The 15007-nt window shown below is 40.7% G+C and overlaps 1 protein-coding gene across 1 annotated transcript in view; it reads left to right on the top strand.

Annotated features, from left to right (window-relative positions):
• Nucleotides 1–15007, top strand: part of pappaa (pregnancy-associated plasma protein A, pappalysin 1a) — a 310054-nt gene that overhangs the window by 129478 nt on the left and 165569 nt on the right. The window contains exon 11 of the mRNA XM_041194444.1: nt 12507–12620. Within this exon, the coding sequence (XP_041050378.1) occupies nt 12507–12620 (114 nt within the window). The remainder of the gene's footprint in view (nt 1–12506; nt 12621–15007) is intronic.

The raw sequence follows: 15007 nt of genomic DNA, 5'->3' as shown, positions 1-15007 counted from the left end.
GCTTATAATATGCAGAAGGAATCGTAAACTTTCAAAGCTTTTAGCTGCACCATTTAAGTGTCACACTCGCGGTGAACCTTAGGACAGAGGAGCTGCACTTTAAAACTAAGCATCTGTTAAGAATTGTGTAATAGTTCGTTCTTGTATTTGTCTGCACTCCCAGAGCAATTTATGCAGTTATGACTGCGCTAGCCAACCAAATTAATAATGCTCCAATGGGCATGTTTATGTCGTGGAACTGCTTATACTCAAATGTGTTGAAGCTGCTGCCACTCTTTATTTGCCTCATTTACATTCTGTTATGGAACCAAGAGGACTAGCAAATACTTTAATCCAGGGAAAGGGTGGTGAATTTATGGAAGAGTTTGAAGAGGTGATTAATGTTGACAAATTCGAGAGGAAGCAGGATAGATATTTGTCAGTGAAAGCAATTGAGAGGAATGAAAGACAGAGAAATTTACGATATTATTTTAACTTTAAGGTTCAATAGTTTATTCCCTTCCTGCACATTCTCATGCTTCCACGTAAAGCCAGTTGCTTGCTTTTGACAATCACGATCGTGGCTTAAAGTAATTGCACTGCATGACATCTTCTTGATTTTTACATTTCTGCCCACAATGAGGCTTTCCAGATGAGAGCCGAACAGCTAGCACAGAATGGGTGTTTGTGGCATTTGATGCCATCCCTGGTCTGCATTCATGTTTACCACCCTCGCTAACCAGACCCATGTGTCTCATTTATAGCACTCTGCCAGCTCCTGCAGCACTAATAAATAAATGTAGGATTCATGGAACATCTTTCATCTCTGCCCATCCCCACCTCCCCAAAAAGGGTTGGTGCGTTATATATTTTAAGCAAATAACTAAAATTAATATTCCGGTTGTACCTGTGATGCGAACATATAAACCTCAGAAAAACACAACTACTGCCTTTTGAGTAAAGCAGTGGATTTCTCTTCGTATTGCAAATCTGATCATTTCCTCAGAGACCAACTGCATTAGATGCATTTGCTGAATGGCAACCATTGAAGGTTGATTGTGATACATTTATGGCAAAATGTACCACTACAGAGGGGAGGAGTTGCAAAAATCATTTAAACAATGAAAGGGAAGTTGGGTTCTGGCAGAGGCTGGAAGAGACCTCACTTGTATGCCTCTCACAGCAGTCTGTAAATAGTGAACACTTTGATTTTAATCATCCCCTGCAGATGTGTGCAATCACAGAGGTTAATAGCAGTCCCACTATGCACTTGAAGCTGGGGTCTTGCTAACCGAGGTGTTTGAGAGAGAATATCAATATAAACAAGGACAATTATCAGACAGCAGTTAACTGCAAAGTGGCCTCTGAAAAAAAATTTACCGTTGGATAGAAAAAATGTGGGTTAGCCGCAGTAGAGTCCTTAAGTATTTCCCTTTATGTTATAAACGACTTTGAAGTCATTTGTGGTTTCCAAGGCATTAACAACTAACAAAACCTGATTACCCAATTTTTATGTCTCTTGTGATTTGAATTTTCATTTATTGTCAGCCATAGACAACAATAAATCTTTAAAGATGGCCCAGCAGCACAACAGCAGTAGTTAGCAAGATATTTGTGTATTTTTAGAGCTTGCTTTCCCATGCTACTCAGCTGTCATTAACTAATGCATAACAAAGTAGTCTGCCATCACAAGTGAAGGGTTCCCAATCTGAGCTGTTTTGATCAAATAATTTTTCACATGAAAGAGTTAGGACCTGAATAGTGTCTAATTGTGATCAGTTTACTTTGGTCTCTGACAACCCTGGGTGGCCATTAATGGAGCACACTGGCAAATTTACATTAGAATATAGGGTTTTAGGATTGAGACACATTGCTCCGTATAGTGGCTTGAATGGGCTGTGCCAACAGTATGACAACAGTCCCTCTGCATAAAGCTTCACCAGGCAGAATATGGGTTCCTGAAGAAAAAGCCTCATTGCTGACTTTGGAGATAAATAAAACTTTGTGATCATTTGTTTCTGCCTGAAGAATCAACAAGATTTGCAAGTCAAAGAAAACAAACATTTTCGTTCACACTGCCATGGTCCATGGTGTACAGCAACATTTTGCTGTATGGCACAAAGGCACGAATAGGGGTTTTATTAACTCTGGGTGTGAGGAAAGTAATTTTATGTGAATGCAGTAACTATTGGAGGAAATTAAGGAAAGAAAGCACTTGCATTTATACAGCGCCTTTCATGACTTCAGGACATCCCAAAGCACTTCACATCCAATTAAGTACTCTTGAAGTATCGTCACTGTCATAATGTAGAAGAAGCATAGTAACCAATTTCTGAACAATCAGGTCCCATACACTGCATGAGATAAATGACCAGATAACTTGTTTTAGTGATGTTGGCTGAGGTATAAATATTGGCTTGGACACCGAGAGAACTCTCCTGTTCGATAGTGCATGATGTTTCACGGGAAGTTTAGTTTGTATCTGCAGTGCGAAAGCTGATCTCTGTTGGCAACTAAAAGAGAGAAAGAATTTGCATTATATGGTATTTATATGTGCACAGGAAATGCCAACAAACATCTATAGGTCAAATGCGCAGCTTAACTGTTTCAGTGATGTTGGTTGAAGCATGTATGCTGACCTGGACAAGAGAAGAGCTCATTGAAATTCTGGAAGAAGGGTCATATTCAACTTGAAACGTTAACTCTGTTTCCCTTTCCACAGATGCTGCCAATCCTGCTTAGTATTTCCAGCACTTTGTTTTTATTTCAGAAGTAGTTAATGTTCTTCCTCGAATAGTGTCCTGGTGTCTTGTGATCTTTTACTCCCACTTGAGACAGTATTTGGACCTTTGCAAACAAAAACAAAAATACCTGGAAAAACTCAGCAGATCTGGCAGCATCTGTGGAAGGGAGCACAGTTAACGTTTCGTGTCCTCATGACTCTTCAACAGATCTAAGGAAAAATAGAAAAGGTGTGAAATATAAGCTGGTTTAAGGGGGTGGGGGGGGGCGGTTGGGACAAGAGAGCTGGTTAGAGGGCCAGTGATAGGTGGAAATAACCAAAAGATTTCACAGACAAAAGGACAAAGGACCTTTGGTATAACATCTCACCCTAAGGCTAAAACCTCCAACAGTGCGGCACTCCTTCAGTAATGCATTTAACACGTCGGCCTAGGTTATGTGTTCAGCTCAAACACCTGAAAAAAGATTAAGTCAATGGTTTTCAAACACTTTTGTGTGGGGATTCTTCAGCAAATATTGACAAGTTCCTGAGGCTCCAAGTGCTAATTCTAGAAGACAGTGTCATCTACCAAATGAAAGCAGTGCTAACATTGCAGAAAATGTGTTTTATTAGCTAAGAAAAACATAAATAATGATAAATACAGAGATAAGACGATAAGACGAGAATCAAAAGAAGGCCATTTGGCCCATCGAGCCTGCAGCCACCATTCAATGAGATCATGGCTGATCTGATAATCCTCAACTCCACTTTCCTGCCTTTTCCCCATAACCTTTGAATCCCTTACTGATTAAAAATCTGTCTATCTCAGTCTTGAATATACTTAATGACCCAGTCTCTACAGCCCTCTGCGGTAAAGAATTCCACAAATTCACGACTCTCTGAGAAAAGAAATTCCTTCCCTCTCTGTCTTAAATAGGTGACCCCTTACTCTGAGATTATACCCTCTGGTCCCAGACTCTCCCACAAGGGGAAACAACCTCTCAGCATTTAAAAACAAAAAAACTGCGGATGCTGGAAATCCAAAACAAAAACAGAATTACCTGGAAAAACTCAGCAGGTCTGGCAGCATCGGCGGAGAAGAAAAGAGTTGACGTTTCGAGTCCTCATGACCCTTCGACAGTTCTGTCGAAGGGTCATGAGGACTCGAAACGTCAACTCTTTTCCTCTCAGCATTTACTCTGTCAAGCCCCCTAAGAATCTTAAATGTTTCAATATGGTTGCCTCTCATTCTTCTAAACTCCAATGAGTACAGGCCCAACCTACTCAGCCTCTCCTAACAAGAAAATCTCTCCATACCAGGATCAACCTAGTGAACCTTCTCTGGACTGCCTCCAATGCCAGTATATCCTTCCTTAGATAAGAGAACCAAAACTGTTCACTGTATTCTAGGTGTGGTCTAACTAGTGCCTTGTATAGTTTTAGCAAGACTTCCCTATTTTTATACTCCAGTCCCTTTGAAATAAAGTCCAACATTCCATTTGCCTTCCCAATTACCTACTGAACTTGTATGTTAGCATTTTATGATTCGCACACGAGGACCCCCAAATTCCTCTGTGCTGCAGCTTTCTGCAGTCTTTCTACATTTAAATAATATTCAGCTCTTCTATTCATCCTGCCAAAGTGCATAACCTCACATTTTCTCACATTATACTCCATCTGCCAAGTTTTTGTCCATTCACTTAACCTGTCTAAATCCCTCTTTAGTCTCTTTGGGCAGAATTTTCCCTCCATCGGGAGGGAAGTTCAGGAGCAGGCAGATACAGGCGCACCTCCGATCAGCGCCCCCAATCGGGGGCGCGCCGACATTTTATGTGGGCAGGCCAATTAAGGCCCGTCCAGTGTGACGTCCGCCTGGAAGCGCTGTGGACTCCCTGTGCAGGGGTGGGGGGGTTTTCCTAAGCCGAGAGTACACTCTTACGCGCATGCGCACGAAAAAGCACACTCATCTCCCTGAGGATAAATACTGCATCAGGGAAATCGGCGCCAAATTCAAAAATGTTAAAAGCAGAAAAATAAAATTTCCCTGACCTGTCCCCTCCTGTGACGCTGTCACATGAGTTGGGACATGTCCATCACTTTTAGTTAAACTTTTATTAAATTTTTAAAAACTCTCATGAATCCTCATCCTATTTGTGGATGAGGTTTCATGCTTTCTCTGAAGCCTGCCAGGGCTCCCGGCCTGTCCACCAACCTTTAACTACTGCAATTACTTTTTAAATGGCCTCAATTGGCCCTTGATAGGTCAGTGGGCACACAGCTGATTCGGCTGCGCCCCCGTCGACCTGAAAATTAAAATGACGCGGGGTGACGTCGGGAGTTCCGCCCGACGTCATCCCACGTCACTTTACGCGTTGGCGAGCAAGCCCCGCTCCCTGCATGCCGACCGGGAAATCCTGCCCTTTGTGTCATCCTCAGCACTTGCCTTCTCATCTATTTTTGTGTCATTCACAAACTTGGCGATAGTACCTCATCCAAACCTTCCTGAAAATGCCCCCTTTTCCCAGCTCTCTGGCCTGAATTTTCCCGTTGGCGATTTGGGGACAAGGCCTGCTCGCCGACGGGAAAATGACGCGAGATGACGTCGGGAAGAACCCCCGACATTATCCAGGTCCCTTTAAATTTTTAGGAATGCGGGCGGACAGTGAAATCAGCCAATTGAGGCCATTGATTGGGTCATTAAGATAATTAAAAACCCTGCCCGTTCAACCTTAAGGCTGGCAGGCAGGTCAGGAGCCCCAGCGGGCTTCTGAAAAAACATGAAACCTCATCCACTGGTGGGATAAGGTTTCATGTTTGTTTTTAAAAACTAATAAAGCTTATGAGAGATTTATTAACATGTCCTATCTCATGTGACATTGTCACATGAGGGGGACATGTTAATAATTTTTTTTATTTTTCTATGTTTCATGATTTTTAAGTTGTTACTAATCTCCCTGAGACAGCACTTAGTCTCAGGGAGCAGTGTGCTCTTTCGCGCACATGCCTGAAAGAGTGCACTTTGACAGATGGGGAATCCCTCCACCCCACCCCCCCTGCACAGGAAGTACATAGCGCTTCCTGTCGGGCAGGCTGCTGGGCGGGCCTTAATTGGCCCACCCACTCAAAATGGCGGCAGGCCCTGTTTCAGTGGCGGAGTTCGGCTGCCCGCCCACTGCCAAGCCGGTGAGGCCTGCCCGCCAACCGAGGGCAAAATTCTGCCCTCTGTCTTCTATTAGTTAGCCAGTTCTCTAACCACGCTAATGTACTACCCCCAACACCATGGGCTCTTATCTTATCTTATTAAGTAGCCTTATGTGCAGTACCTTAGCGAACACCTTTTGGAAATCAAATATATTACATCTACTGGTTCCTCTTTATCTATCTTGCTTGTTACCACCTCAAAGAATCCTAATAAATTGGTCAGGCATGATTTCCCCTTCATGAAGCCATGCTGACTCTGCTTGATTATATTATGCATTTCTAAATGCTCTGCTATTCCATCCTTGATAATGGACTCTAACATTTTCCCAATGACAGATTTTAAGCCAACTGGCCTGTAGTTACCTGTTTTTTTTTTGCCTCCCTCCCTTTTTGAATAAGATCTGTCAACTAACGGAATCCTGATTCTCTCACAGTCTCCTTGAGATCATTTCATGTATCCCAGAGTCCAGGGCGGAATTTTACTGCAGGGGCAGGGTGGAAAATGCGGAGGGGTGGAAAATACGGTGAGCCGTTCAAAGGTTCATTGACTTCAGCAGGATTAGAAGATCCTGCCAGCAGGAGGGGCCACAAAATTGCACCCCCAGGTATCCCAGTTTGAAAGCCAATGGATTTAGCAGGTCACTAGAAATATTTTTTAGGCAGAATTACTCCCAAAAGTCAGCATAATCAGCACAAAAGATTGCAGAATTTTAAGTGCAAATTATATTCAGCCCAAGTCAAATTTCTGCAATATTTTGTGCAGGTTCAAAATAAAAATATTGCGTTAGAAATCGGCCTTGGTCACAAAACTGGCCACAACCCCAGGATAAATTGTTCACCATTGTGACTTTCTGCTAAATTAAATTGGTTCTTTTGGACACTATAGAGGTGTTTTAAAAGCTTTTGAATGTAATTTTTATTTAATTTACTGGTTGCTATACCCCAATGTAACTGTATATTTTTTTAAAAATCATTTTCATCAATTTAGATAAAATCAAAATAAAAAAAACAGAAATAGCAAGAAATACAGAGATCTGTTAACAAACAGAATTCTGATCATCTCACAGCCTCCTTGAGTTAATTTCAAATATCCCAGAGCCTGGGGTGGAGTTTTTACCACAGCACAGGGGCAGGTGAAAAAAATGGCCGGATATAAGCTCTGGAGAAGAGTCATATGGACTTGAAGCATAAACTCTGTTTCTGTCTCCACAGTTGCTGTCAGACCTGCTAAGTTTTTCCAGCATTTTCTGTTTTTATTTCAATAATTTAGAATTGGAATACTCAAGTGGTGGATTGAAACTGTGATTACAAATGCTTATAATTCTACTTCCAGTTTTACTAACCAGACTGCACCAAGTTACCACTCTTAAATACATGAAATAGTTTTTAAAGCGAAGTATTTTTCAAAAGAAATATTTTGAACAACAGTACAATGGCACTAGTTCATGACAGGTTTTAAAATGTGCAAATAATTTTGAACGGAAACTTAAGGGAAAAAAACAATTTTCAAAATGAGCCCAAATCACAGATTGCACCCAAAAGTGAAACTCTACCCCTTTATTTTAAATAATAAACACCTGGAGATGATTTTAAAGGCACTAATCTGTCTTGGAAATCAGACAATGGTTCTAAATCAATCAATCTTTACTCTTGTAATTTATGATAGCATTTGGACCCCTTGATCAGACTGTGGTTATTCTCAACACCTAATAGTATTCCTTATGTCCCACACATTCAGATTTCTATTACACTATTTTAAACAACTAAGCTTGGCCTTTAAACTCTCTCAGCAAATTCAAAATATAAAACCAGTGGAATTAAATTCCTTTTTTTTTAGGAAAAATGGGAGAATGTATGTTCCCCTGCAATAATTAACGATCTGCTCGTGAAATCATGGGAACATGCAACTTTTAACATATGATTTCTGGGAATCCAATTTCGTTAGTCGGTCATTAATTCTGAAGAAAAAAAAATTCTCCCATTTTTCATCAAAAGAAAAAAAGGGACCCCCATGGTTTAAAATCCAATTATTGACCCCATTCACCCCCACCTTCAGTACAAGGCTGTGATTATGTTTCGTTGTGGATTGCCTTGTGTTCTATTTGACACTGGCTTATGGAACTCTCGTTAAGGCACACACCTTGTTACAAGATACAAATCATGTAACTCCCAGGGACCATATTCAAAGTGCTGCAGAAGTGTCTATAATGTAATTTAAAACCCAAAATCTGAAATAAAGTGCTTTGGAGCAATAAAAGACACAGGACTGAACAAAAGGTTTGGATTTGACAGTCCTCTTTAAGAGGAATTTATTAGTTCCCACTGGGTCTCCACATACCTAGAAAGTGTGCAAGTTTGGTTAAGAAAGAAAGCGTTGCTTCTGGGTGGCTGAATGCCAGTGGGGAAATATAAAAGCTTACGAAGAAAAAAAAAATCACAAAGACTACGAATGCCTCTTTTGGGTGCTAGTCAAACCCCAAAAGTTTAGCTTGAACAAAATGATATTTTTATTTCTTGGGAATGAAAACCTCATTTGCAACTATTCACTTAGAGTAACGCAGGACTAAGCTGTTACCTATCGAGTTTGACTGTGATTTGTTATATGTACATTTGCCCCCACCAACCATTTCTGTTACTGTTGCTTATAGAGGCTAAGGTTAATAACTGGATACTGTTATGCTCAGACTCGCCTGACATTTTGACACACTATTCACGGTTTTTGAACAGCTTAAAAAATGTCCTGTTTTAATGCAATTCAGACTTGGAAAGGGACTTTTTGCTTGACATTTGACCATTTTTTTCTCTTTTCGCAAAAAATTGTTGAACTATACGAGATGCTTTCCTTTCGCTGTCAGGGGCTGAGAAAAGCGTCTTATTTTAGTCGTGTCAATGTATCTCTGATTAGTCCTAAGTATATAGTAAATCGTAGGAGGCTTCATTTGGGGTTCTTCCGTCTGTCGTGGCAAGTAATGAGAATGCAGGACTTAAAAGGACAGAATCGCCTCCTCGTTCTTTCTCCCTGGGTGGTACTTGCCTTTAATCATTGTCTAGAAATGAACAGGAAAGGACAGGTCATCCTCTGTGTTTGAATTGCATTGCGCTATAGCATAATGTGATCTGTCAACGCGAGTTGTTTTCTTAAATTCAAGCTGTTTGAAGCATTTGAAAAATACAAAGAACTCCAGGTTTTTTAAAAAAGAGGCAAAATACTTTGTGATTTGCATGACAAGCCTCACCACCACCCTCCCCCTCCACTCCGACACCCCCACACCCCAACCAGGAATAACACTGCCCATGGTGGGAGGCTCAGAGTTAACTTTAAGCTCTAAATAGGCAGCATCTGTTTTAATGGGCTTTACATCCACTTCTCCAATGTAGTCTTGCTTAACAACAAAAGGAAGTGGATCACACACAATAACTGGTAGCTTACACTGAGGTCCAAATAGTTTGAACTGTAATATTAATTTCTGCTCAGACCAAAATTTGAGCTTTATTGCACACTATGAGCCAAAGTCTCATTTCCACAATGCAAAGTTACCTAAAATGGGTTTGGTGTTCACAACATTCGGATGAGCACTCTTTACAAATTGAACTCATTTCAGGCTTAGCTCACAAACCTCATGCATTAGAGTCCTGATCACCGGATGAAAAGATCACACTGCTGGTTATTACCGTCCAGTTTACAGCACCCTTGCCAAATAAAATGGCACTTGAAAACATCACGGCTGCCGGCGTTGGTGCAATGTCTCCAGAGCTTAACACCTTGGTAGCTGAAGGAACAGTCGTCATTAAAATTGGGAATGCTCAAGAGGCCAGAATTGGAGGACTGCATACAACTCAGAGGATTGTAAGGCTGGAGTAGATTACAAAGACAGGGAGTGGTGTGGCCAAATTGAGAAGCTTAAAATTGAGGCAATGCACATGGGATCCAATATGGGTCAGCAAGCACAGAGAAAAGCCATATCTCGACCTGCAGGTATTGGCCTACCAAGTTTGTAGAGTGCTGGGGTGTGAGTTGGACCTGAACTGTGCTTTAATTCCTTCATAAAACATCTCAGATACTGATTTGAGTTAAGGAGTATCATGCTTTATTAGCATAAGAAATTCATCAAAATGTGGTATTTGTGCAAACTTATTGCAACCACCATGGATATCTTGACGAGGGAAAGCACTTTAATATCCTTAAGTCGGGGATTAATAGGTAATGCTATAGGCATGGATGTCCTTGAAAGAATAGTTATACATTGGGTCTCATTCAAGTTGGGTTAATAAGTTAAATGGCCTTCTCCCACTTTGCATTTTTACATGTTATTTCTTAACCACTCCCTTAGGCGAGTTTGAAGAGTGGGAAGATAAACAAAATTTGGCCAGTAACAATATCATCAGTAATATCGAGGCTACATTTAATAATCAAATGTTTGAGAAGTTTTGCTGCAATATCCCATCCAAACCAAACTTTTACAAATAGCCCCTTCTGTTTTTCCCTCCTTCAATAGTATGATGTGACATGTATTAGTTATATCCTCCAATATCAGAAATGCTCCCTCCCACCCCTATTTTCTCCTCTGCTCTCCGGAATGGGTTGGGATACAGTTTAAAAGATGTTCAGAGCAAACATCATTACCTCTTCCCATGTAGCTGTTCTATATGTATGAGCTTTGATGATTAAAGTCAGCTGGATGTTCAATCATGGAATGCATCACAGCCAAGCCCCATTCTATCTTTACCTGAATTCCACAAGAGCACTTTAGCAGCAGGGGTCACTGCATAGCAAGTAGGGGAGCAAAACTTGCTTTATTTTCTTTCCCCATGCCCATGCAATTGTCTTGGCTGAAATCAACTAATTCAATTCAGACCAGTGATTGAACTGTCCGACTTGGAACACATAAGCGAGGCTGACATCTCAGAACTCTACTATCGAGCATTGTCAGCAATGCTGTCCTTCTGGCAAAAACATTAAACTGAGGCTCCAAATGGCAGTTCAGGTAGACATATAAACATCCAATGGTGCAATTCAAAGAGGAGTGTCCTTTCAGTGTCTTGGACAATATTGATCCTGCAACCAAAAACAACAGAAAAAAATAGATCTTTTATGATATGCGCTGAATGTAAAATCTTGCTACATGCAAATAGACTAGCACTTTCAAAGTAAAAAAGTGATTACACATCAAAATATTAATTTATTGTACTGTAAAATACACTGAAATATCGGTGGATGTAAAAAGCACTCTATAAATGCAAATCTTTTTTTATCAACCTTGGAAATGTATCGCTGTTTCTTCACTGTCACAGGGTCAAAATCCTGGAACTCCCTCCCTAACAGTGCTGTGGGTGTACCTACACCACATGGACTGCAGCGGTTCAAGAAGGCAGCTCATCACCACCTTCTCAAGGGCAATTAGGGATGGGCAATAAATGCTGGCCTAGCCAGTGATGCCCACATCCCGTATATGAATTTTTTAAAAACTTTCTGCTTTGGAAGGCTCTAAAGATTCAGAAATAACTTCAGTAAATCATTTAATTGTAGCTGGAAAGCAAAATTATGAAATAAAAATAAAGTGTGCAAAATATTCAGCAGGTCTGGCAACATCTGTGGAGAGAGACACAGAATTAACACTTTAAGTCAAATATGACTCTTGTTCAGAACTTAAGCAACTTACGCAACCAAATGTGTTCTGAAGAAGATTTCTATTCAACTTGAAATGTTAACTCTGTTTCTCTCTCCACGGATGTTGCCAGACCTGCTGAGTATTTCTAGCACCTTCAGTTTTTATTTCAGATTTCCAGCATCTGCAGTGCTTCGCTTTTATTTAAGCAGAATTGTGACTTTGCTTCAAATGGACTAAGCAGGCTCAATAGAAACACTTACTTTCTCATGTCTGTCCAACTCTGAATATTTCTGGACAGCCAGTTACTGAGTAACAGTAGTTCTGTTTGAGTATTGAATCAAGCCGAAAAAGGAGCTGATAATTCATTAGTTTTGGATGTAGAAAGACCTACTAATTGTTCTTTTGCAGTTTAGCAAAGTACAATTGCAAACTATTAGTGCTCATTTGAAGCACTATAGGACATTTTACTATGTTAAAGATGCTATATAAATACAAGCTCTTGTGGCAGTGGTATTATTGAAATTAATTTTAGCCCAGTCAACCTTGCAGTCGGGGACATAATATCCAAATTTGGGTTTGTGAGTTGGGTCTCAATGCGCAATTTTTATGGTGTGCAATATAAAATCTGGTTTCCACAGCATCAGAAGGGGCGGGGGGTGGTGGAGAGAAACATGGAAACCACTCATAATCCAGAAATACCACAGGAAACTCCGAGATGACGTCACTGTCTCTGCATGGAACACCAGTTGATAGTTTGTAACTGTTTTATCATTTAGTTTTGCTTTCCCCATTGTCCCTGGCATTTCCATCACTGTGATGGCAAGAAATTTGGCTTAACAAAGGACAGTCTGAGCCAGCATAATTTGGCACAGCACAGGTATTTTCTGCAAACTTTGCTCACTTGACTTAAATACACGCAGCATCTTTGTCTCGATTTTTAGGTGCTTTCCTTATATTATTGGCATATAAATTAACACAAGTGTACTCTCCTTCAGGTGTGCAGGACCAGGGTCATCGACTTGTCGGATGGAGTGGCTCAGTATGCTTGGTTCCCATGTGTGGAAGCATTTCACAGCATTCCATACTTCAGAGCGAAATACTGGCTAAAGGTAGGTAGATCACATCGGAGGCCTTGAAATGGACCCCAAAGCCAACACACTGTATTTAAGTGAAATAAACAAATTTTAATAATTATATTTCTTCCTCTGCCATCACACACCCCCTCCTCCCCCACCCCACTACCCCGCCCAAATCTCTCACCTCATATTTTGATGGTGCTGCCTCATGTAGTGGGATAATTTCATCATTCTCTACTACCTCGGGCCATCGGGCCATTGACCATTCTTTGCTTCTGAGCTACTTGACCATAAAGAGGATTAGAGTGGAAACAGGCTCTCTCCTGAACTTTCTAATAATAACCATTCTGGCAATTATCTTATTGCTGTATGCTAATTAACTCTATGTTTTGCTTTATTTATTCATGGGCATCACTAGGCCAGCATTTATTGCCCTTGTTCAGAGGGTATTTTAAGAGTCAACCACATTGCTATTGGTCTGGAGTCACATACAGACCTGGTAAGGACAGCAGATTTCCTTCCCTAAAGGGCATTAGTGAACCAGACTTGAAATTAGACTTTTAATTCCAGATTTTTATTGGATTCAAATTTCACCACCTACCTTGGTGGGATTTGAAGCCAGGTCCCCAGAGTATTACCCTGGGTCTCTGGAATACTAATCCAGTGACAATACCACTATGCCACATTTTAGCTGTTACTTCACTTCAAAAAGTATTTCATTGGCGCTATATATACACAAGAGTTTTTTAAACACCCACAAGCAGAAAGTCTGAACTATTTTTTGCCCCCCTCTCTTAACTGGAAAGCTAAAGCCCATAAGAATAAAAATAGAAAGTACTGGAAAACCTCAGCATGTCCAGCAGCACCTGTGGAGAGAGAAACAGGGTTAACGTTTCGAGTCCAGTATGACTCTTCTTTCATTCCAAAGAAGTCATTTTGGACTCAAAACATTAACCCTGTTTCTCTCTCCGCAGGTCCTTCTGGACCTGCTGAGTTTTTCCCGCTCTTCCTGTTTTTATTTCAAATCTCCAGCATCCGCAATATTTTGCTTTTATTTCAAAACCCATAGGACATCCTTAGCAGTAGTGAGCTGAAATTGGTAAACTCAGTACAGGCTGCAGATCAAATCTGGGACCTCCCTGGCCAGCATGGTTCAGTTCCATATGACACTGTGAGTTTCCCTTTCCATCATTGGGAGAACACCAAATAACTAATTTCAGAATAGAACTTAAATGTGTACATTTTTTAAATAGGCCCCTAATGTTTTTTTAAATCTTAAAAACAGCTTTGATGTTTTTTTTATTCATTCATGGGATGTGGGTGTTGCTGGCTAGGCCAGTATTTATTGCTCATTCCTAATTGCCCTTGAGAAGGTGGTGCTGAGCTGCCGGTAACTTTCTGTGTGACACCCTTGAAAATACTGACACACACACACGCATGCACACACGCACACACACACACACACACACACACACATCACAGGGACCCACTGCAAAAGCTGACACATTCAAATGGAGTCATTACAAAACACTGGCATATTCGCAAAGACGCATTGCAAACACTGACATATTCTCAGGCACACAGAATAAATACTGTCACACTCCTAATGACCACTGTTAAAATTGATGCACTTCTGGTGATGTGTTATGAATATAAACACACTCCCCGTGACATGCTACAGTTACTGACACACTCCTGGTGACATGCTACAGATAATGACACATTCCCAGTGACACAAGAATGGACCTCTGAAAGACAGCATCTGCTAGCCCAAAGGAATCATCTCCATCACTGTGGAAAATGTGTTCTTTTTTAACCAGTATGGCACTACAGAAGACAAGCAATAAAGAAATTGACTGACCCCGTGAACTCTCTGCGATATTCTTGAAGACCAGCTACAGTTTAGAAGCATCATTATAAAAACCTATGATTTATTGCACCAATAGTCACAGCAATCGCTGGCAGCGTTTCATAATGGGTGAAGGCAGCGGATAAGAGCATTATTGTTCAATCAGTGCCCCTTTTATAAGATGAGAAGCAGTAATCTGTCATTCTAGTAACATCAAGTCGAGGCTTTTATCACAAAATCCTAAATATATTCAGCCATTTTAGGAAGACTGCAAAAAAGAAAGAAATTGAATTTATGTTGCATCTTATGACATTTCTAGAACATCCCAAAGTGCTTTTCAGCCAATAGGTTACATTTCTGAAGGACAATCACAGTTGTTATCCACGCAAACATAGCAGCCAATGCATGCACACAGCAAGGTCCCACTGAGAGAAAATGACCAAATAATCTGTTTTTCGTAGGATTTGTTGAGGGAATATGGCTGGCCAGGAAACCGGAAAATGTCCATGCTTTTCTTCAAATAGTTACACATGTTTTTTTATGTCCACGGTTTTGGTCTGATAACTCTCCT

This window comes from Carcharodon carcharias, chromosome 8 (genome assembly GCF_017639515.1).
Source record: "Carcharodon carcharias isolate sCarCar2 chromosome 8, sCarCar2.pri, whole genome shotgun sequence".
NCBI lineage: Eukaryota > Metazoa > Chordata > Chondrichthyes > Lamniformes > Lamnidae > Carcharodon > Carcharodon carcharias.
Note: the sequence above shows the minus strand (reverse complement) of the source record. Positions and strands in the feature narration are given on the sequence as shown.